The sequence below is a fragment of the Oryzias melastigma genome, unplaced genomic scaffold (assembly GCF_002922805.2).
Source record: "Oryzias melastigma strain HK-1 unplaced genomic scaffold, ASM292280v2 sc00429, whole genome shotgun sequence".
Taxonomy (NCBI): Eukaryota; Metazoa; Chordata; class Actinopteri; order Beloniformes; family Adrianichthyidae; genus Oryzias; species Oryzias melastigma.
Window position 1 is genome coordinate 1 of NW_023417025.1, and position 15,560 is coordinate 15,560.

A 15,560-nucleotide genomic window follows, 5' to 3' on the forward strand; every position below is an offset into this window, starting at 1 on the left:
AAGATGCGGATGTGGTTGGATCCAGAACTGAAGGGCAGTCGAATCTGCTGTCCATCAACCTATGGAACACGTTTTTTTGTCAGACATGAAAGAATTTTAAAACTGGAAAAGGAGCTTTTTAAGTAAGAATGGTAATACGTAATGAAATGCATATTGTAATCTTTAAATGACATGTCAGCTTTTTAATAGAAAACCATTTAGATCAATTATCTATTAAACAAATGATTTTTTTTTTTTGTTTGCTTGTTTGTTTGTTTGCTTGCTTACCGTAACTTTAGCGTTGCGTTCCAACTCTATGGAAATTCGTTTTCCCTCTGCTTCAAATATCAGAGTCTGGACAAACCCTTGCTGACCTTTTGGTACCTTTTCAGATGTCACCTTGAAGTGTGGATGATCAGATGATCCCATTAATTTGGCAAGGGTCAGTTTGCATGCTCCAGCATACTGGTATGTCAGTCCATCAAATGTTTGATAGGACCCCGCCCCCCTGATCCAGCATGTGGCGTATCCATTAGGTCTGCATCCTCTTTCTCCGTCTTCCACACTGCAGGATTCTTTACGGCCACAGCTATAAGGGCTGCAAGTCATTGAGCCAGCAGTGCAGCTACAGCGCCTCCCACAGTCTTCACCCAATATAACAGTCTCTCCTGATTGATAATAGAAACCCTCAAAGCTGCAGCCACACTGAGAATAAGGAACACATTCTCCAGCACTGAGGACGTAGCCGGGATCACAAACACAGCTCTCCTGAACAGGAAGGGGGCAGTTTTGGGTGGAGTTAGGATTAACACAGGTTGGTGGACATCCACTTGCTTGAGACTCAAAGTGGCTATTGGCTGGGCAGGGGATTTCTAGGTTGAAAAATACATAAATAATATTTACACAATAGCTCTTTTTTTCATTTTAAAATATATTTTAAAACATTCATACATACCGCAGAATCCAGGTCTTCTCCAACTTTCAGGCTGGATACCATTTTGTTGACACTGACTTGCATATACTCCTAAAGCTTGGCACAGAAATGGTTGGTATCCTTCACCAACACAGAGATCATAAACACAACTGTCCACAAAGTTTGGTGGGGGAAGTGTTTGGTGGCATGCTGCAAATGGTCCAGAGCTGTTCTGAAGGATTCCACAGTGTTCATTGTTGCTGTATAAAGCAGTTTGATTTGCATTACAGCCAGCACATTCCAGACCTTCACACTGTGGTTCACAACCAGGTTCATCCTCACCAGGTACTTGCCAACTGTTGGCAAAAACTACATCAGAGCTGACGACCTCGCCTTCACGAGTTCGGAGGTCATCTCCAGGGTTATCATTGAAGTTTCCACAAAGACCACATGTTGCATTCTGGTAAGTGTAGGGCAGACTGATTCTGAGATAATAGGTTCTGTCGTAAGCTACCATCAAGCCAAAGTCGGTGCTGACAATCATTGACATGCCTGACTGATAGACCTGGACACGGTCCTGGTTGAGGGAAAATGGAGTTGCTACAAAGCTTCCATTAACCTGTGAGGAAACATGAAACAAGTTAATAATACAAACACAATTTTTAAAAGTACTTTAGAGACTTATCCATAGGATATTACTAACCTTTGCTTTGCCAGTGGTTCTTTTGACAAGCTCAATAGTTTCATTATAGACAAAAACTTTAACAAGTCCTGTCCAGGAAACACGAGTGCTGCCTAAGTGCTCGTTTTTGGCCTCTACTCTGAAATAGGGGAGCTCATTCTGACACTGTTCTGAGAGAACATAGGTGCAGGTGCCTTGAAAGTGAAACACTTTGTTGTCAAAAGTGTAGTAATGCGGATCACCACTGACAGTGCAGGTGCGTCTCTGCACTGACTGGCAGNTAAACTTTAAGAAGTATTTAAAGACGTATCCTTACTAACCTTTGCCTTGCCAGTGGTTCTTTTGACGAGCTCAATAGTTTCATTATAGACAAAAACCTTAACAAGTCCTGTCCAGGAAACACGAGTGCTACCTAAATGCTCGTTTTTGCCCTCTACTCTGAAATAGGGGAGCTCATTCTGACATTGTTCTGAGAGAACATAGGTGCAGGTGCCTTGAAAGTGAAACACTGTATCATCAAAGGTGTAGTAATGTGGATCTCCACTGACAGTACAGGTGCGTCTCTGCACCGTCTGGCAGGAGAACTGAAAGGAATCTGGCATGCAGACTTGGGAGAAAGAGCAGGGTTGGTTAGAGCACTGCAGGCCGGCTCTAGTGCACGTGCACTTCTGTGCACAGGTGGAGTCGCTCCAGAAAGAATCAAACAGCTGTACTGGTTCACCTGGATTGAAAGGGATACACCATTAAAGGAAAATGGATGACTAAAATAGGTAAAAATTTAGCTTGGTGGTTATTTTGCATTTTTAGATGTATTGTTGCTGAAAAACTGTTGCATTTCATGATTCAGTTACCAAAGTAAAAGTCCTTAACAGAATTTAAGTTAGCAATTTACCATTAAACTGGCAGCCTCTTACTCCATTGTCTACTCGGAAGGCCCAGCGACCCGTTACATTGACGTTGCTGCCCAGAGTAAAAGTGGAGTTGACGCCTGATGCTGAACTTGAGAAAGATCCAGGAATGGTCAAATGGTGAACAGAGCCTATGGTGTCATAGCCAGCCTGCAGATTCATAAATATACATTAACAAACGTCTTTACACTCAGAAACAGAAGTTTATTGATCACATATTGAGAGTCATGAGGCAAACCTGAACATTCCAAACTGTTGCAGCAAGAAAACCGTAGTTCATGAGAACAAACGACTTCTCTCCTCCAGAGATCAGCACAGCTTGGAAAGTAGCTTTCTGTAAAATATCATCAATGTTTCATGAATGTGTTGTTACTTTGTGTTGTATAAAATTGTGTTAAATACTATACAGAATATTCTATTGTAATACCATATAGGATTACATGTCTGACTTACTGTTCCTGTAGTTGGATAATAGGCCACTTCATACCATGTTGCCACAAAGACCCACTCAGCACTGAAGTTGAGGTTTGGGAAGTAGCTATTAATGTCCTGTGTAGCTTGTTGGAGGACACTGCCATTGGTGTATTGGTTGTAGAGGACCAATCCAGTTAGTCTGATGTCCATATCTGTCCAGAATGGGGCAATTATGTCTAAAGATTCTTGTAAAGGAAATCTTTGAGGTATATAAGAGGAATATGAGTTACTAAATGTCAAATGTCCATTGTGGTTAACCTGTGAAAAGATTAAAAAAAAAGTCATAGTTCACTTCTATGATAACTAAATAAAAATATTTATGGTAGATATTAGCTAATTAGATGAACAACTGCAAAGTGTCTGTTGTGATAAAACTGAAAACACAAGTGAAGTTAAAAATACTTAAACTTTTCACAACAACTTAAGTGTATTTCTTTAGTCAGAATTTTTAAAAATAAAATGCATCCGCTCTTGCAAAGAAAAAGTTTATATATTTCTTTCATTGTGCATAACAAACACAATTGTCTAAAATACTTCCTAACCAGAGAGATAGATGTATTTGTTTTGCATATTTTTAAACCTTTACATTTGGTAATTGTTTTTCTTCTCAATGCTACGTACATAAATGCTGTTGTATAATTTTCCAAAGTAGACAAAAGGTCTTTGCAGGTAAATCTGTGGAGAACTTCCATCAAGTGAGCGGTTGGTTGCAGTTCCAGAAATTGGATAAAGTGAATCTGAAAAAAGAAGTCAATGTTGATTAAACCTTACTGACTGAAATATTATATTTGTTGATCTTATGTATACACTTTATTTCATAATCTAAAGCAAGAAAAAATCTGAAGCAGTTTAATGTCACCTAATGTCTCGTTTTACAAATAAAAAGGAAACATACCCGGAAGTGATGAATTGCCTGTGACTGTAAACAAATCAAAATAAAAAAACATAAGAAAGTTAATTTATTGAAAAAAAAGAACTTTGCATACAAATAACTTCCTTGATTCTCAAATAAAGACAAGGTGATCTGGTTTTCAACATTTTTCTTTAGTGCTACGATGTGCTGAGACGTATAGTTTCTGTTTAGAGATGTTTGCATATGTTAACATTTACTGCATTTCTACATTATCAGCTCGTCTTTAAAATTTCAAAGATTGGGTTTGAAGCTGGTAAATATCATAAAAAAAAACCTTTGTGCTAAATCGTGCTAAAATTGTGTTTTTACATTCAAGTATCACATCAAATTTGACCACAAATTCTTAAATGGGGGGGGGGGGTGTACGGATTGTACAGACATAACATGACTTCTACGGGGGAAAAAATTACATTTGATCTTTTTTGTAGCATAATTCAACAGAAGAAAATATATAAAAAAAATAATAATAACCATAATCTGTCACAATATTGATCTTACTTATAGCTGGAGTAGACAATGTGCCTTCATGTCAAACAAAGATAAAATTGTTGGGTTTTCAAAAGGAATGACTTTAAAGGTAAAAATAGTGTATATTGACCAAAATCTGTTTATATATCTATATATATATATATATATCTATATATATATAGATATATATATCTTCTTCTTTTCCTTTTGGCTTTTCCCTTCAGGGGTCGCCACAGCGAATCAGTTTCCTCCATCTAAGCCTGTCTTCAGCATCCTCCACTCTAACACCAGCCACCTTCATGTCTTCTTTCACTGCATCCATAAACCTCCTCTTTGGTCTTCCTCTAGACCTCTTTCCTGGCAGCTCTAGACTCAGTATCCTTCTACCAATATATTCACTGTCTCTCCTCTGAACATGTCCACTTGTAAACGTGTCAAAAGTGAGAGCTTACTTGGAACTGGGGGTTCCAATGATGCTGAAAAGTTAAAAAGTAAACATGTCAGGTAAAAAACTTTAAGACTGGGTATGAAAAACTTTTATTCTATGTGAAAAAAGACTTTATATTATTGACCAAAGTCTAAACCTGAATTTAAACAATATTACAATACTACTTATGACTGGTGGATCCAGTGTGGATATAAATCAAGAAAAGTTGGTAAGTCAGGATATTACAAAAGTACTTGTGAATTTTACTGAGCAGAATTTTACTTGAATATAAAAAATTGTTTAGATATTGTACTGTATAACAAATAAATGTGTCAAAATTGATATCTCACTTGTAACTGGGGCTTCTGTTGATGCTGAAAATTAAAAAAGAAGATAAGTTAGTTTAAAGATAAACCATACTTACTATGTTGACTATAGAGCGATTATCTATGCAAATTTATTTGGACCAAAAAACAACATTAATCACAATACCTAATAACTAAGATATGTCAATTGGGTAAACTTAATTGAAACCGATAGGTTCATTGCGGCTGTAGATCAAGGAAAGTACATAGGTCAGGACATTACAAGAAATGCAAGGGAATTTCACTTGTCTAAATTTTTTTATCGTATAAAGGATTGATAAGATATTGTACTATATAATGAGTAAATGTGTCAATAATGACAGTAATAATAATAAAGTAAATAGTTCAGAATATTAAAAAAATAATAAATTTCACTTGACACAAATAACATTTTTAAATATTTACCAACATGTACTATCAGATGAATAATTGTTTTGAAAAGTGAAAGCTCACTGTTAACTGAATGGTCCAATGAGGAAAAGAATTGAGAACAGAAATGTTTAAAAATACAGAAAGAAACATGAAATTGTTTGTGTTTCTCTAAGTGAAGCTTTGGTGTAATTTTATCAACGATCAGTAAATCTAACAGATACATCTTAAACCAAAAACTTTAACTATCTGATGTGAACATGTTGGCTCTGTGGAATAAAGTTTTTTTTTATGTCATTGGGTATTTTTAACTGTGCATTTTACTTTTTAAGATTGATTCAAGACACTAATTATTGAGGTCTGACATTTGTATTGGTATTTGTGAATGTAAACAATTACTAAGTCTTTTAGGCCTTCATTTTTGTCATGATGTTACTGTATGGTAAAGTGAATTACCAATGAGGCAGAGGAACTGAAGGTTTGCTTCCTGGCAGGTTTCAGGAAAAGAGCAGAGCTCTGTGATACATTGAATGCCTGATGTGTAGCAGGTGCACTTTAGTGTGCAGTTGCTGTCCATCCAGAAGAAATCACCCAACTGAACAGGTTTGTCTGAAAAAGAACAGAAAAAATGTACTCTAAGATATTTAAGTTCACGTAGTCCATGACGGTCCATGTGAATCCACAACATTTAAGAACAAATCATTTTTATTTATTATTTTATTGCAGCCCCCCCCCCCAGAAAAGGTGTAGTTTGGGTTCTAATGTGGTAACTTAAATAATTTGCAGTCTCAACTTTAACATAAGATTAAGGCCCATCTTTTGCTAGAGAGTGGGATTTCCCTAAAACTACGGCAGATAGCTAACCAAAAAGCTGCCACAAGTTGCCATGTATACCCAAACTATTATATAATCGTTGCTTGGTTTGTCAGTTAATGATCATTTCATTGTCATCTTTCAGAGGCTACTTTCTGCTAAATATTTGTGCTGTTGTTGCTGAAATACCAATACCAGTAGCCATTATATTGTCAAGAAGCATTGTATTCATCACAACTAAGGCAGCAACTTACCATTAAACTGGCAGCCTCCTTCACCATTATCTACTTGGAAGGCCCAGCGACCCGTTACGTTGACGTTGCTGCCCAGAGTAAAAGTGGAGTTGACGCCTGATGCTGAACTTGAGAAAGATCCAGGAATGGTGAAATGGTAAAAAGAGTTGATGGTGTCGTAGCCAGCCTGCAGATGGAAAAAAAAAATAACAGATTTGTTAACATCCACAAAAAGCAATTTAGTGCTGATATATTGATAACAAGTCAAACCTGAACACTTTGAGATGTTGAGGCAATCGGTCCGTAGTTCATGAGAACAAATGATTTCTGTCCTCCAGTGATCAACACAACTTGGAAAGTTGTTTTCTGAAAAAAAAATCAGTTTTAATACTTATTGGTAAATGTATTCCTGGAATCATATTTATTTAAGTTGATTTTTACATCTTTCTGAATTCCTAATTGATTCCAAGTTTAGATTTTTTTGTCTAAATGTCACTGTTTTATATGAATTTTAATATACTCTTAAAACATGACTTAAAAGAGCCCTACCATGGTTTTCTTAAGCCTATCAGAGTGAACTATATCTATATATATGATCATATATTACATTTGGACCACTAAAAAACAAATTATGTATGAAATATTAGTTATATATCGTGAGTTTTTTCCTACCCGGAAATAAAACAACTCAATTCCTGAAACTTCGCCTGCTGCTGCGTGTGGCTCCGATCTATTTCATGAAGTTCTTCCAGATACATCCCCGTGTCTGTATTTCTCCCACTATAGTTCTTCTTCATAGATGGATGCACATTCAATATATCTGCCTTCACTCATACTTCACAAACCCAAGCAGCTCCTGCATGGCTGTGCCAGACCGGCAGTTGGGGGGGGTCATAAAGTAACGAAAACCTATTTGAGCTGGAATTTATTGAAGACATGACACAATTGGAAAATATACGGTATTCTGTTTCTAAAATGAAAGTTTTTTTGCTGATCATCACTAGCTCAGTAGAGAAATTGAATGTTGTTTTAGTTTGGAGGCAGAGTTTTCAGAGCAGACTCTTCCTGGAGGGAGCTGTTGGCATCATGCTTACGTCAGCACGTTTCCAACCGCTCGTTTTCATGGGTATGGGAGGGGCTGCTGCAGACAGCGCAGGTTTTTAGAGGATTACTCTTAAATTCACGAACGGATCAAAATGCCATTTTGGGGTTCTTTATAGTGAGGAATGAACAGCAAAATGCATTTAAAACCTCAAAAAGTAGAATTTTTATGGTAGGGCCCCTTTAATATTATATATTATTGACGACTTACTGTTCCTGTAGTTGGATAATAGGCCACTTCATACCATGTTGCCACAAAGACCCACTCAGCACTGAAGTTGAGGTTTGGGAACAGCACTGAAGTTGAGGTTTGGGAAGTAGCTATTAATGTCCTGTGTAGCTTGTTGGAGGACACTGCCATTGGTGTATTGGTTGTAGAGAACTGAGCCAGTTTGACTGTTGTCCAAATCTGTCCAGAATGGAGCAATTATATCACTGGATCCATAGAGGTGGAATCTTTGAGGTATATATGAGGAATAGGGAAAACTAAATGTCAGGTGTCCATTGTGGTTAACCTGAAAACAGAAGTGCAGTTTAAACATTCATTTCAATTTCAAGGAAGTGTTTTGAAGTATTGTGATGCCAATATTTTGTTTTTTTCATTGACAATCTTACATACATAAATTGTGTAGTATGTTTTTCCAAAGTAGACAAAAGATCTTTGCAGGTGAATCAGTGGAGAACTTCCATCATCAGATTGAAAACTTTCAATTCCAGAAATTGGATAAAGAGAACCTGCGAAATAAAATACTGTTCTGGTTAAACCATACTGACCGTAAATTTTATTTTTGTAGTTTAAAGGTAAAGTAAAAAATAAAGCAATTTGAAACACTGAAATCTTGGGTCAAAACGCAGACAAAGAGGAAACTTACCAGGAAGTGTTAAATTGTCTGGGTCTGTGAATAAATCAAAGTAAAGAAATCAGTATGTATATTTGTAGAAAAAAACTAATTCTTATTTTTTTTTTAAATCTAGAACAGGGGTCAGCAACATTCATGACATTAAGTGCCAATTTGGAATCTTAAACTTTAAACTTAACTGTGCCATCATCAACAATAATGAGAACTCTAACACAAATAAATAAAAACAAATCAAATGTATCTGAAATTGGATTTAAATCACAAACAGCAGGTAAAGTAGCTTTTTGAAAACATTTTTGACATTAACACAAAAAAGCACTTTTATAACAATATTGCTTGAAGAAATTTGTTGAAATACAAATTTTGACTGAAACAAGAAATACTGCATTTGTGCTATTTAATGCCTACAGGATACGATTGGATACGTCAAAACAAAATACCATCAATATTTCTGAGAACTTCACAACCATGAAAATTGAATGCTTTTGGCTTATTCATCTTGTTATGTTATGAGATAGGGCCTGATGTAAGTTCTTTCTGTGATGGTGTTTTTATTGCATTTCAAATTAAATGTTTTTACTTTTTTGTTAGTTTGTACAGTAATATACATTTTTTGCACTTGGACATGGTCATTCTTAGTCATTCTTCTCTTTTTCATTCCCATTAAATGGAATGGTGATCAGCTGTAGTTTTAAACATGATCATATTTTGTATTGACATTTGGCAGAAAAGAAACAATATCTGGGTACAATGTGACCTTGGTTATTAGTCAACAAACTAAACGTATCAAATTAATCTAGCTTTTTTTACAAAAGTACTTTCCTTGTGTTGCAAACATCGAAGAAAAAAGAAAAACTTAAACCAACCCATATACAACAATATATAAGGAATTTCTTAGACTAGGAGCAGCTCAGCCACAGAGCATTTCCACAGCACCCACCACAACAGACTTCAGCCTGGTCCACGCCACAGCCATAGGCTGCAATGTTGAACTCCAAAGAGGAGACCCTTCTGTGTGCCACTGCCTTTTGCTCTGTGTGCCACCTACGGGTGTGAGTATATACATATCCTGATATATGACTCACGATACGATGCATATCGCTATATATCCCAAGACTGTGCCAAAGCAATTTTTCACTTTTTTTTTTTAAAGGGAATGATTTTAATTGAATCTACCTGAATTTTAACGTATTTCATTGTAATAAAATTGTCAAATTAAGTTTATGTAAAGATCACAGCATTAAGCACAGCAACTGTATCTCATATACAAGTTGCTTTTATCCAGAAATTCATACTGCTTTTCTTTTGGTAAATTACAAAATGTTTGTTTTTTAAGGGAAAAGTCAATATTGTCTGATTTCCACAACATATTTTTCAGTAAAATAAAAATATAATGAATGTGCTTTAGCTAAGAAGTTTTTAAAAATGACTGCTAAGTCTAGTATTTAAACAGTTTATTAACCTGAACAAGTTCTTCAAAAGTGTGGAGGAAAAAGCCAATTCTTTTCAGAAACACTTCAGTGTGAAGACAGGATGAATGAGGCTAAGATGCTTAATTTACATGACAGTCAGCACTGCAGCTCAAGTTTTCTCAAAAGCAGAAGTAAATGTGTATTTCTCTGCTGACTGCTGTGACGATTTTTTTCAGAGCGTTGTACATATCACTCTGATACATCAGGTCTCTGAACTAAAATTTATTGCTGTGAAGTTCAGCAGAACTTTGGCTCGCTTTGCTAACAGCATTTTGACTGAGGCTCCGTGCATGAACCACTGCAGCTCCGCTGCTTCACTTGTTCTTATCTGAGCCTCTACGAAGCTCCATAATCCACGTTTTTACATGATACTGGCAGCAACATGGCATGGAGTTTTGGTTTACCCATTCCAAGTAGAAACCAAGAAGTATATGTGTCACAACAACTAAAACCCTGAGGCTGACTGAACATTTGAAGGATCTTGTATTGTTCTGGTCGCGATGTGAAGCAGCTCAAAGAGACTCTGTGTGCTCTGCTGCCAGCTAGTGGTCGTATGTGGAAGTGGAAAACAAGCAAGATGGTGAAAGACGCTCATACATAATTAAATATTGCCATGGCAACATTTTAGATACAAGTATTGCCAAACGAAATATCTCGATATATCGCCAAATTGATTTTTTTTCCTACACCCCTAGTGCCACCTGTGACATGGTTGCTGACCGCTTATCTAGACAAAATAGATTACATTTTCCACCTTCTTATTTTGTGCTCTGATGTGCTGTGACAAAAAAATTGATTTTAATATTATGTTTGTGTTAATAAAAACATGGACGCTTTGACTTTGTCTCCTGGTGTCAGTCTAATATATATCTGTGTGTCATCTGCATAGCTATGGTAACTAATGTTGTTGTTCTTTATAACCTGGGCCAGTGGGAGCATGTAGATGTTAAATAGAAGTGGTCCCAGGATGGAGCCTTGGGGCACTCCACATGTAATTTCTATTGGCTCAGAAGTGAAGTTACCAATTGACACAAAATATTTCCTGTTTTCTAAGTACTTTTTGAACCAGTTTAGTACTGGCCCAGTGAGACCCACCCAGTTTTCCAGTCGTCATTCATTTACCTGATGGAAAACAGCTTTTTCAATGATCTTACTTAAAAATGGCAGGTTTGATATCGGTCTGTAGTTGTTCATTTGAGTTTTGTCTAGACTGTCCTTTTTTAGGAGAGGTTTGATAACAGCTGTTTTCAGTGGTTCTGGGAAAACACCAGATGTTAATGACAAGTTGACAATCTGGAGCAGGGCTGGTTCCAGGATCTTTGACACTTTTTTAAATAAAAGCTTGTGGGTAGAATATCCAGACAGCAGGAGGAGGAGTTCAGCTGACGTAGAAGGTCCTACAGTTCTTTACTGTTTATGGGTTGAAACTGAGCCATGGGGTTTATACTGGTTTCTAGTGGATAGGGTTCATATCCTGAACTTGTAGTTGGTGAAACAATTGTTTGTCTAATGTTTTTGATTTTGTCCCTGAAGAATTTGGCAAAGTCATTACAGGCTTTGGTGGAGTAAAGTTCTGGTGCCACTGACACAGGGGGTTTTGTCAATCTGTCGACTATGTTAAATAAGGCCCGAGCATTATGGGAGTTTTTGGTAATAATTTCAGAAAGACAGGACTTCCTTGCATTGCTCAGTTGTAAATTATGTAAGTGAAGTTTCTCTTTATAGATGTATAGCGATTATAGCAATCAGTGAAGCCAAAACACGTTGATCTCTATTATTTTGCTCTAAGAAGGCTTGGATATAAATAAATTCTGTATCGGTAAAAGAAAATGCAACTATATATTTTGACAAAGAGTAATAATCTTATATATATTTGTTAGCACACTGAATTTTTCTATATAATGAGTAAATGTGTTAGACATGTGAGCTTACTTGTAACTGGGGGTTCTGTTGATGCTGAAAATTTAAAAAAGTATAAGGGTTAGGATAATAAAAGAAAATAATGCTTTCTATTCAAACATTTAGTGGTTTCCATGTGTCTGAAAAAAGGTAAAGATACTCTATATTGACCACTATCTGCTAAAGTTATATTCTAACTTATAACTGGTGGAGTCAATGTGGGTGTAAGTCAAACAAAGTAAAATGTTCAATATTTTAAATAAAAATAATATATTTTGCCCATTAGAAATAACATTTTTATATTTAACATTTAATTGTACTATCTAATGAGTAAATCTGTAAAAGAGAGAACTTACTGGGAACAGTGGACGGCACTGAAACTGTGAATGAAACAGAATGGAGAGATTTAGTTATAAAGTGAAACAACATAAAATTGTCATGCTTTTCAAAGTGAAGCTTTGATGCTATTTCATCCATTTCACTTCCACATGCACCACATTGTTATATCACTCAAAACAGAAATTTTAAGTAGCTTCTAATTTTGAATGGATAATTAAATAGCCCATCTGTTTTCAGCCAATCACAATCAAATGTTCAATTTAAAATTCACAAATGAAGGAGGCAGCCCAGTTCCCACCTTTTCTAGGTGAGGAGAAAGGGGGACAATTAGGGGATCACCATTCCATTTAATGGGAATGAAAAAGTGTTCCTTTAATTTTTGTGAGCAGTGTATATGTCCTCCCTCATGAGAAAATGCTACAAGAATTTGTTTAAAAAAAACAAAACCATGATTTTCAGTGGAGTGAGTCTTTCCTGTTCTTAGCTATATTTCAAGAACCTTCCAATCTAGTTACTGAAACTAATGTCACTATAACTAAACATGTGGTGAATAAATGTTGTGCTCTTTTGCTTTTTTAATCTTTAAGCTTAGTATTTTAGTTTAAACACGATTTCTTTTCTATGTATAATTATTACCAGCAACAGTCTCTAAGTTCTTCTATCATGATCAGCTCTGTTGAAAATATCAAGTAAATGGAATGGTTTTTAGTTCTGTTCAGTATTAAGGTATTGTTTATGCACAAACAAAAAAAGAAACCTGATTCCCCCATTAAAGACACACCCTGTACTTATCATTTCAGTTTTCCTTTCTTTTCACAGTTTGCAGAGATATTGATTCTTATAATTTTGGATGTCAAATTATCATGTTAGTTGCAATTAAAAATTACTGACAAATTAGCAAGTTGTTTTGTAAACACCATGTTAATCTCAATTATGATCTATAACTATTGCAATGTTCTCAAATGTAAAATAAGGGTGAAACTGTTTTCTTGCGTGAATGTGTATTTGAACTCGGCTGAAAATGTGTTTTACACCACTCGAGGTGTCCCTGTTTGTCACGCATGTGCCTTTCACTAATGTGACATCATCAGTGTGCAACTTTGCAGTTGCTTACAAAATTAACCCAAAACAATGTCATAATTCTTCAACTAATGTGTATTATGTAAGGAATAAAGCCCAATGAGGTGTTAGTTAACATAAATTAATGTGCCTCATGTCCTTATATTTACTTCTCTTTCTTTTCTGCTTCATCCCTGTCTACAAAATGATCAAATTCACCAAAGAAGTTAAAGGACTCTATAAAATCACTTATCACTTTTCTTGCTGCTGTGAAAAACTGTGAAATAGGGTAAGTCAAAATATGTACTATGGTACAAATAAGAACTGTGTGGTTTTTGGATTGCTCAAAAGTGTTTACTGGTTCTTTGATGTGTTGTAATAGAACACTCTGGACTTGATTTTTTTTCTTAATTGTCCAAGATTAAAAAAAACATTGATTTACAAGCAACAGTTGAATGTATGATATTAAATAAAGCAAAAATTTAAAAACTTCAAAAAGCCACTGTTTTAGTTGTATTTTAACAGTGGCACAGTGTTACAACTTTAAATGAAATTACATCAAAATGAGTTTTTTTGCAGCAGATATTAGGTTAGTAAAAAAGGTTAATTGGATTAAATGAAAACAGATCAAAATCCATAAATTGCACAAATAATTATCCATATGACAGCAATACCTATAATTGCTAAATACACCCTCACACATTTTTAAAAGCAAAATAAGTGACTCATCCATTTCGATTCCAAAAAACTTGTTTTTTTGTCACATTTTACATCAAGATTTAAATTAAAGTGTTTTTAGTAAAACCTGTCTGAACTTATCTTAGACTGTCATATCTCCAATGAAAATAAGGGCTTTCAAGATTATTTTTTTTTACTTAATAGGAACTAATAGCATAAACAAGTAAGAGAACATGTATGTACTCACTTTGAGTTTGTAGAGTCACAATCCCTTTAAAAAGAAATACATGGATACTTATGTTAGGATCATGACAGTTGACATCAACCACACATGAGTAGTCAAAGGATTTGTTGAAATACTTACACAGCCTTAACAGAAGCAGGAGCGCTTGCAGAGATTTGCCTGCCATCCTTTGGAGCTCAGATGGCTGAGCTCAAATTCAAAAGATGACGTTTAAATAAAATTACAGAGAATAACTTTAACAAAGTTCTATGTGGAGATTACTAATTTTAGTGAAAACAAGAGGCAAGATTAGTTTTAGTTTAAAAAACTAGAATTGCTCAAACAAAACATCACAATGTTGCCTCGTCGTGCAAGCCTGTTCATCAGGTGAGGCTGCAGGGATGCAGCAAGAATTTATACGTTGAAGAGGGGCAAAGTTTCAAATAACTCAGGGTTAACCAGTAAGAAGCTGGAAAGAAAAACATCCTGTTTACTTCCTGGTAGATCATTCCACTAAGATAATCTAATTATTAAAAAAAATAAATAAATCAAGAGATACAACATCTGGCTATATAGGAAGCAGTAGCTTAGCAGCAGTTTTATTTTAAGTAAGGAGGGGCTAACATTTATTTTAAACAAGCAGATATAATTCATTCAGAGAAAAACTTGCTGGTGCTAAGAAATGCCCTGGTGTAAATTAAACTACTAATTATTACTGCTAATTATAACCAAAAGTTGAGATCAGTGATTTAGTCTCTGCTGATCCTGATTTCTGACATCCTTTACCGATTTTTTTTTTCTTTAAGTAATTATGGGTCTATGATAAGAGGTTGAAAGATAGTGTCTGTGTGTACCTGGGTTTGTGTGAGTCTGTGTGTATTAAATCTTTTGTGATTAAACAAGTGCACGATGTTTCCCCAATGTGTCAGCAGTTTTTTTTGTTCGTCAGCATGAGAGTAGATTGTATCACTTCTGTGGAAAACGCAGACACCAAAACTTTATTTGAAGGTCACGAAAGATGAGTGTGCCCAGCTCCTTACATGGATTATCATTTTTTAACCAAAAATGTCATTGTTTATGACATTTTAAAAAGCCAGATATTAATCTAATGTGCATCAATTTACAAAATTCATAAGAAATGACACCAGTTGTGGAAGTATCAGGCACTGTTGTGGTGTTGCCCTGTAATGTTAATGAATATGTAATCTAATGCAATTTCCATTCTACTGATAGAAAAACACAACACTTTAACATGAAAACAATTATTATTGTATTCAGTTATTACTATCAGCTTCTGTAAAGAAAGTTAACAATGCATATTTTTGAATCAAATTCTTTCATCAAATTTGGTCTTTTGTTGAGTTTGAAACAGGGGTGGAGCTATG

General features: G+C 35.4%; 2 protein-coding genes across 2 annotated transcripts; both read right to left on the reverse strand.

The window, feature by feature from the left end:
- Positions 1-267: 267 nt before the first annotated feature.
- LOC112138458 (alpha-tectorin) lies at positions 268-7,931 on the reverse strand (the record flags this gene model as incomplete). The annotated part of the gene is made up of 15 exons (XM_024261013.2): positions 268-851; positions 935-1,511; positions 1,596-1,854; positions 2,154-2,295; positions 2,467-2,632; positions 2,721-2,816; positions 2,936-3,214; positions 3,578-3,693; positions 3,852-3,875; positions 4,790-4,813; positions 5,115-5,138; positions 5,955-6,107; positions 6,566-6,731; positions 6,815-6,910; positions 7,857-7,931. Coding segments are annotated over 15 exons (2,781 nt in total), but the record flags the coding sequence as incomplete, so codon positions are not given.
- Position 7,932: 1 nt separating this feature from the next.
- On the reverse strand, positions 7,933-14,538 carry LOC112138457 (sushi, nidogen and EGF-like domain-containing protein 1; the record flags this gene model as incomplete). Its single annotated transcript, XM_036211059.1, has 7 exons — positions 14,317-14,538; positions 14,200-14,223; positions 12,233-12,256; positions 11,910-11,933; positions 8,518-8,541; positions 8,265-8,380; positions 7,933-8,160 (listed from the first exon to the last, which is right to left on the reverse strand). Coding segments are annotated over exons 1-7 (486 nt in total), but the record flags the coding sequence as incomplete, so codon positions are not given.
- Between the last annotated feature and the right edge of the window lie 1,022 nt (positions 14,539-15,560).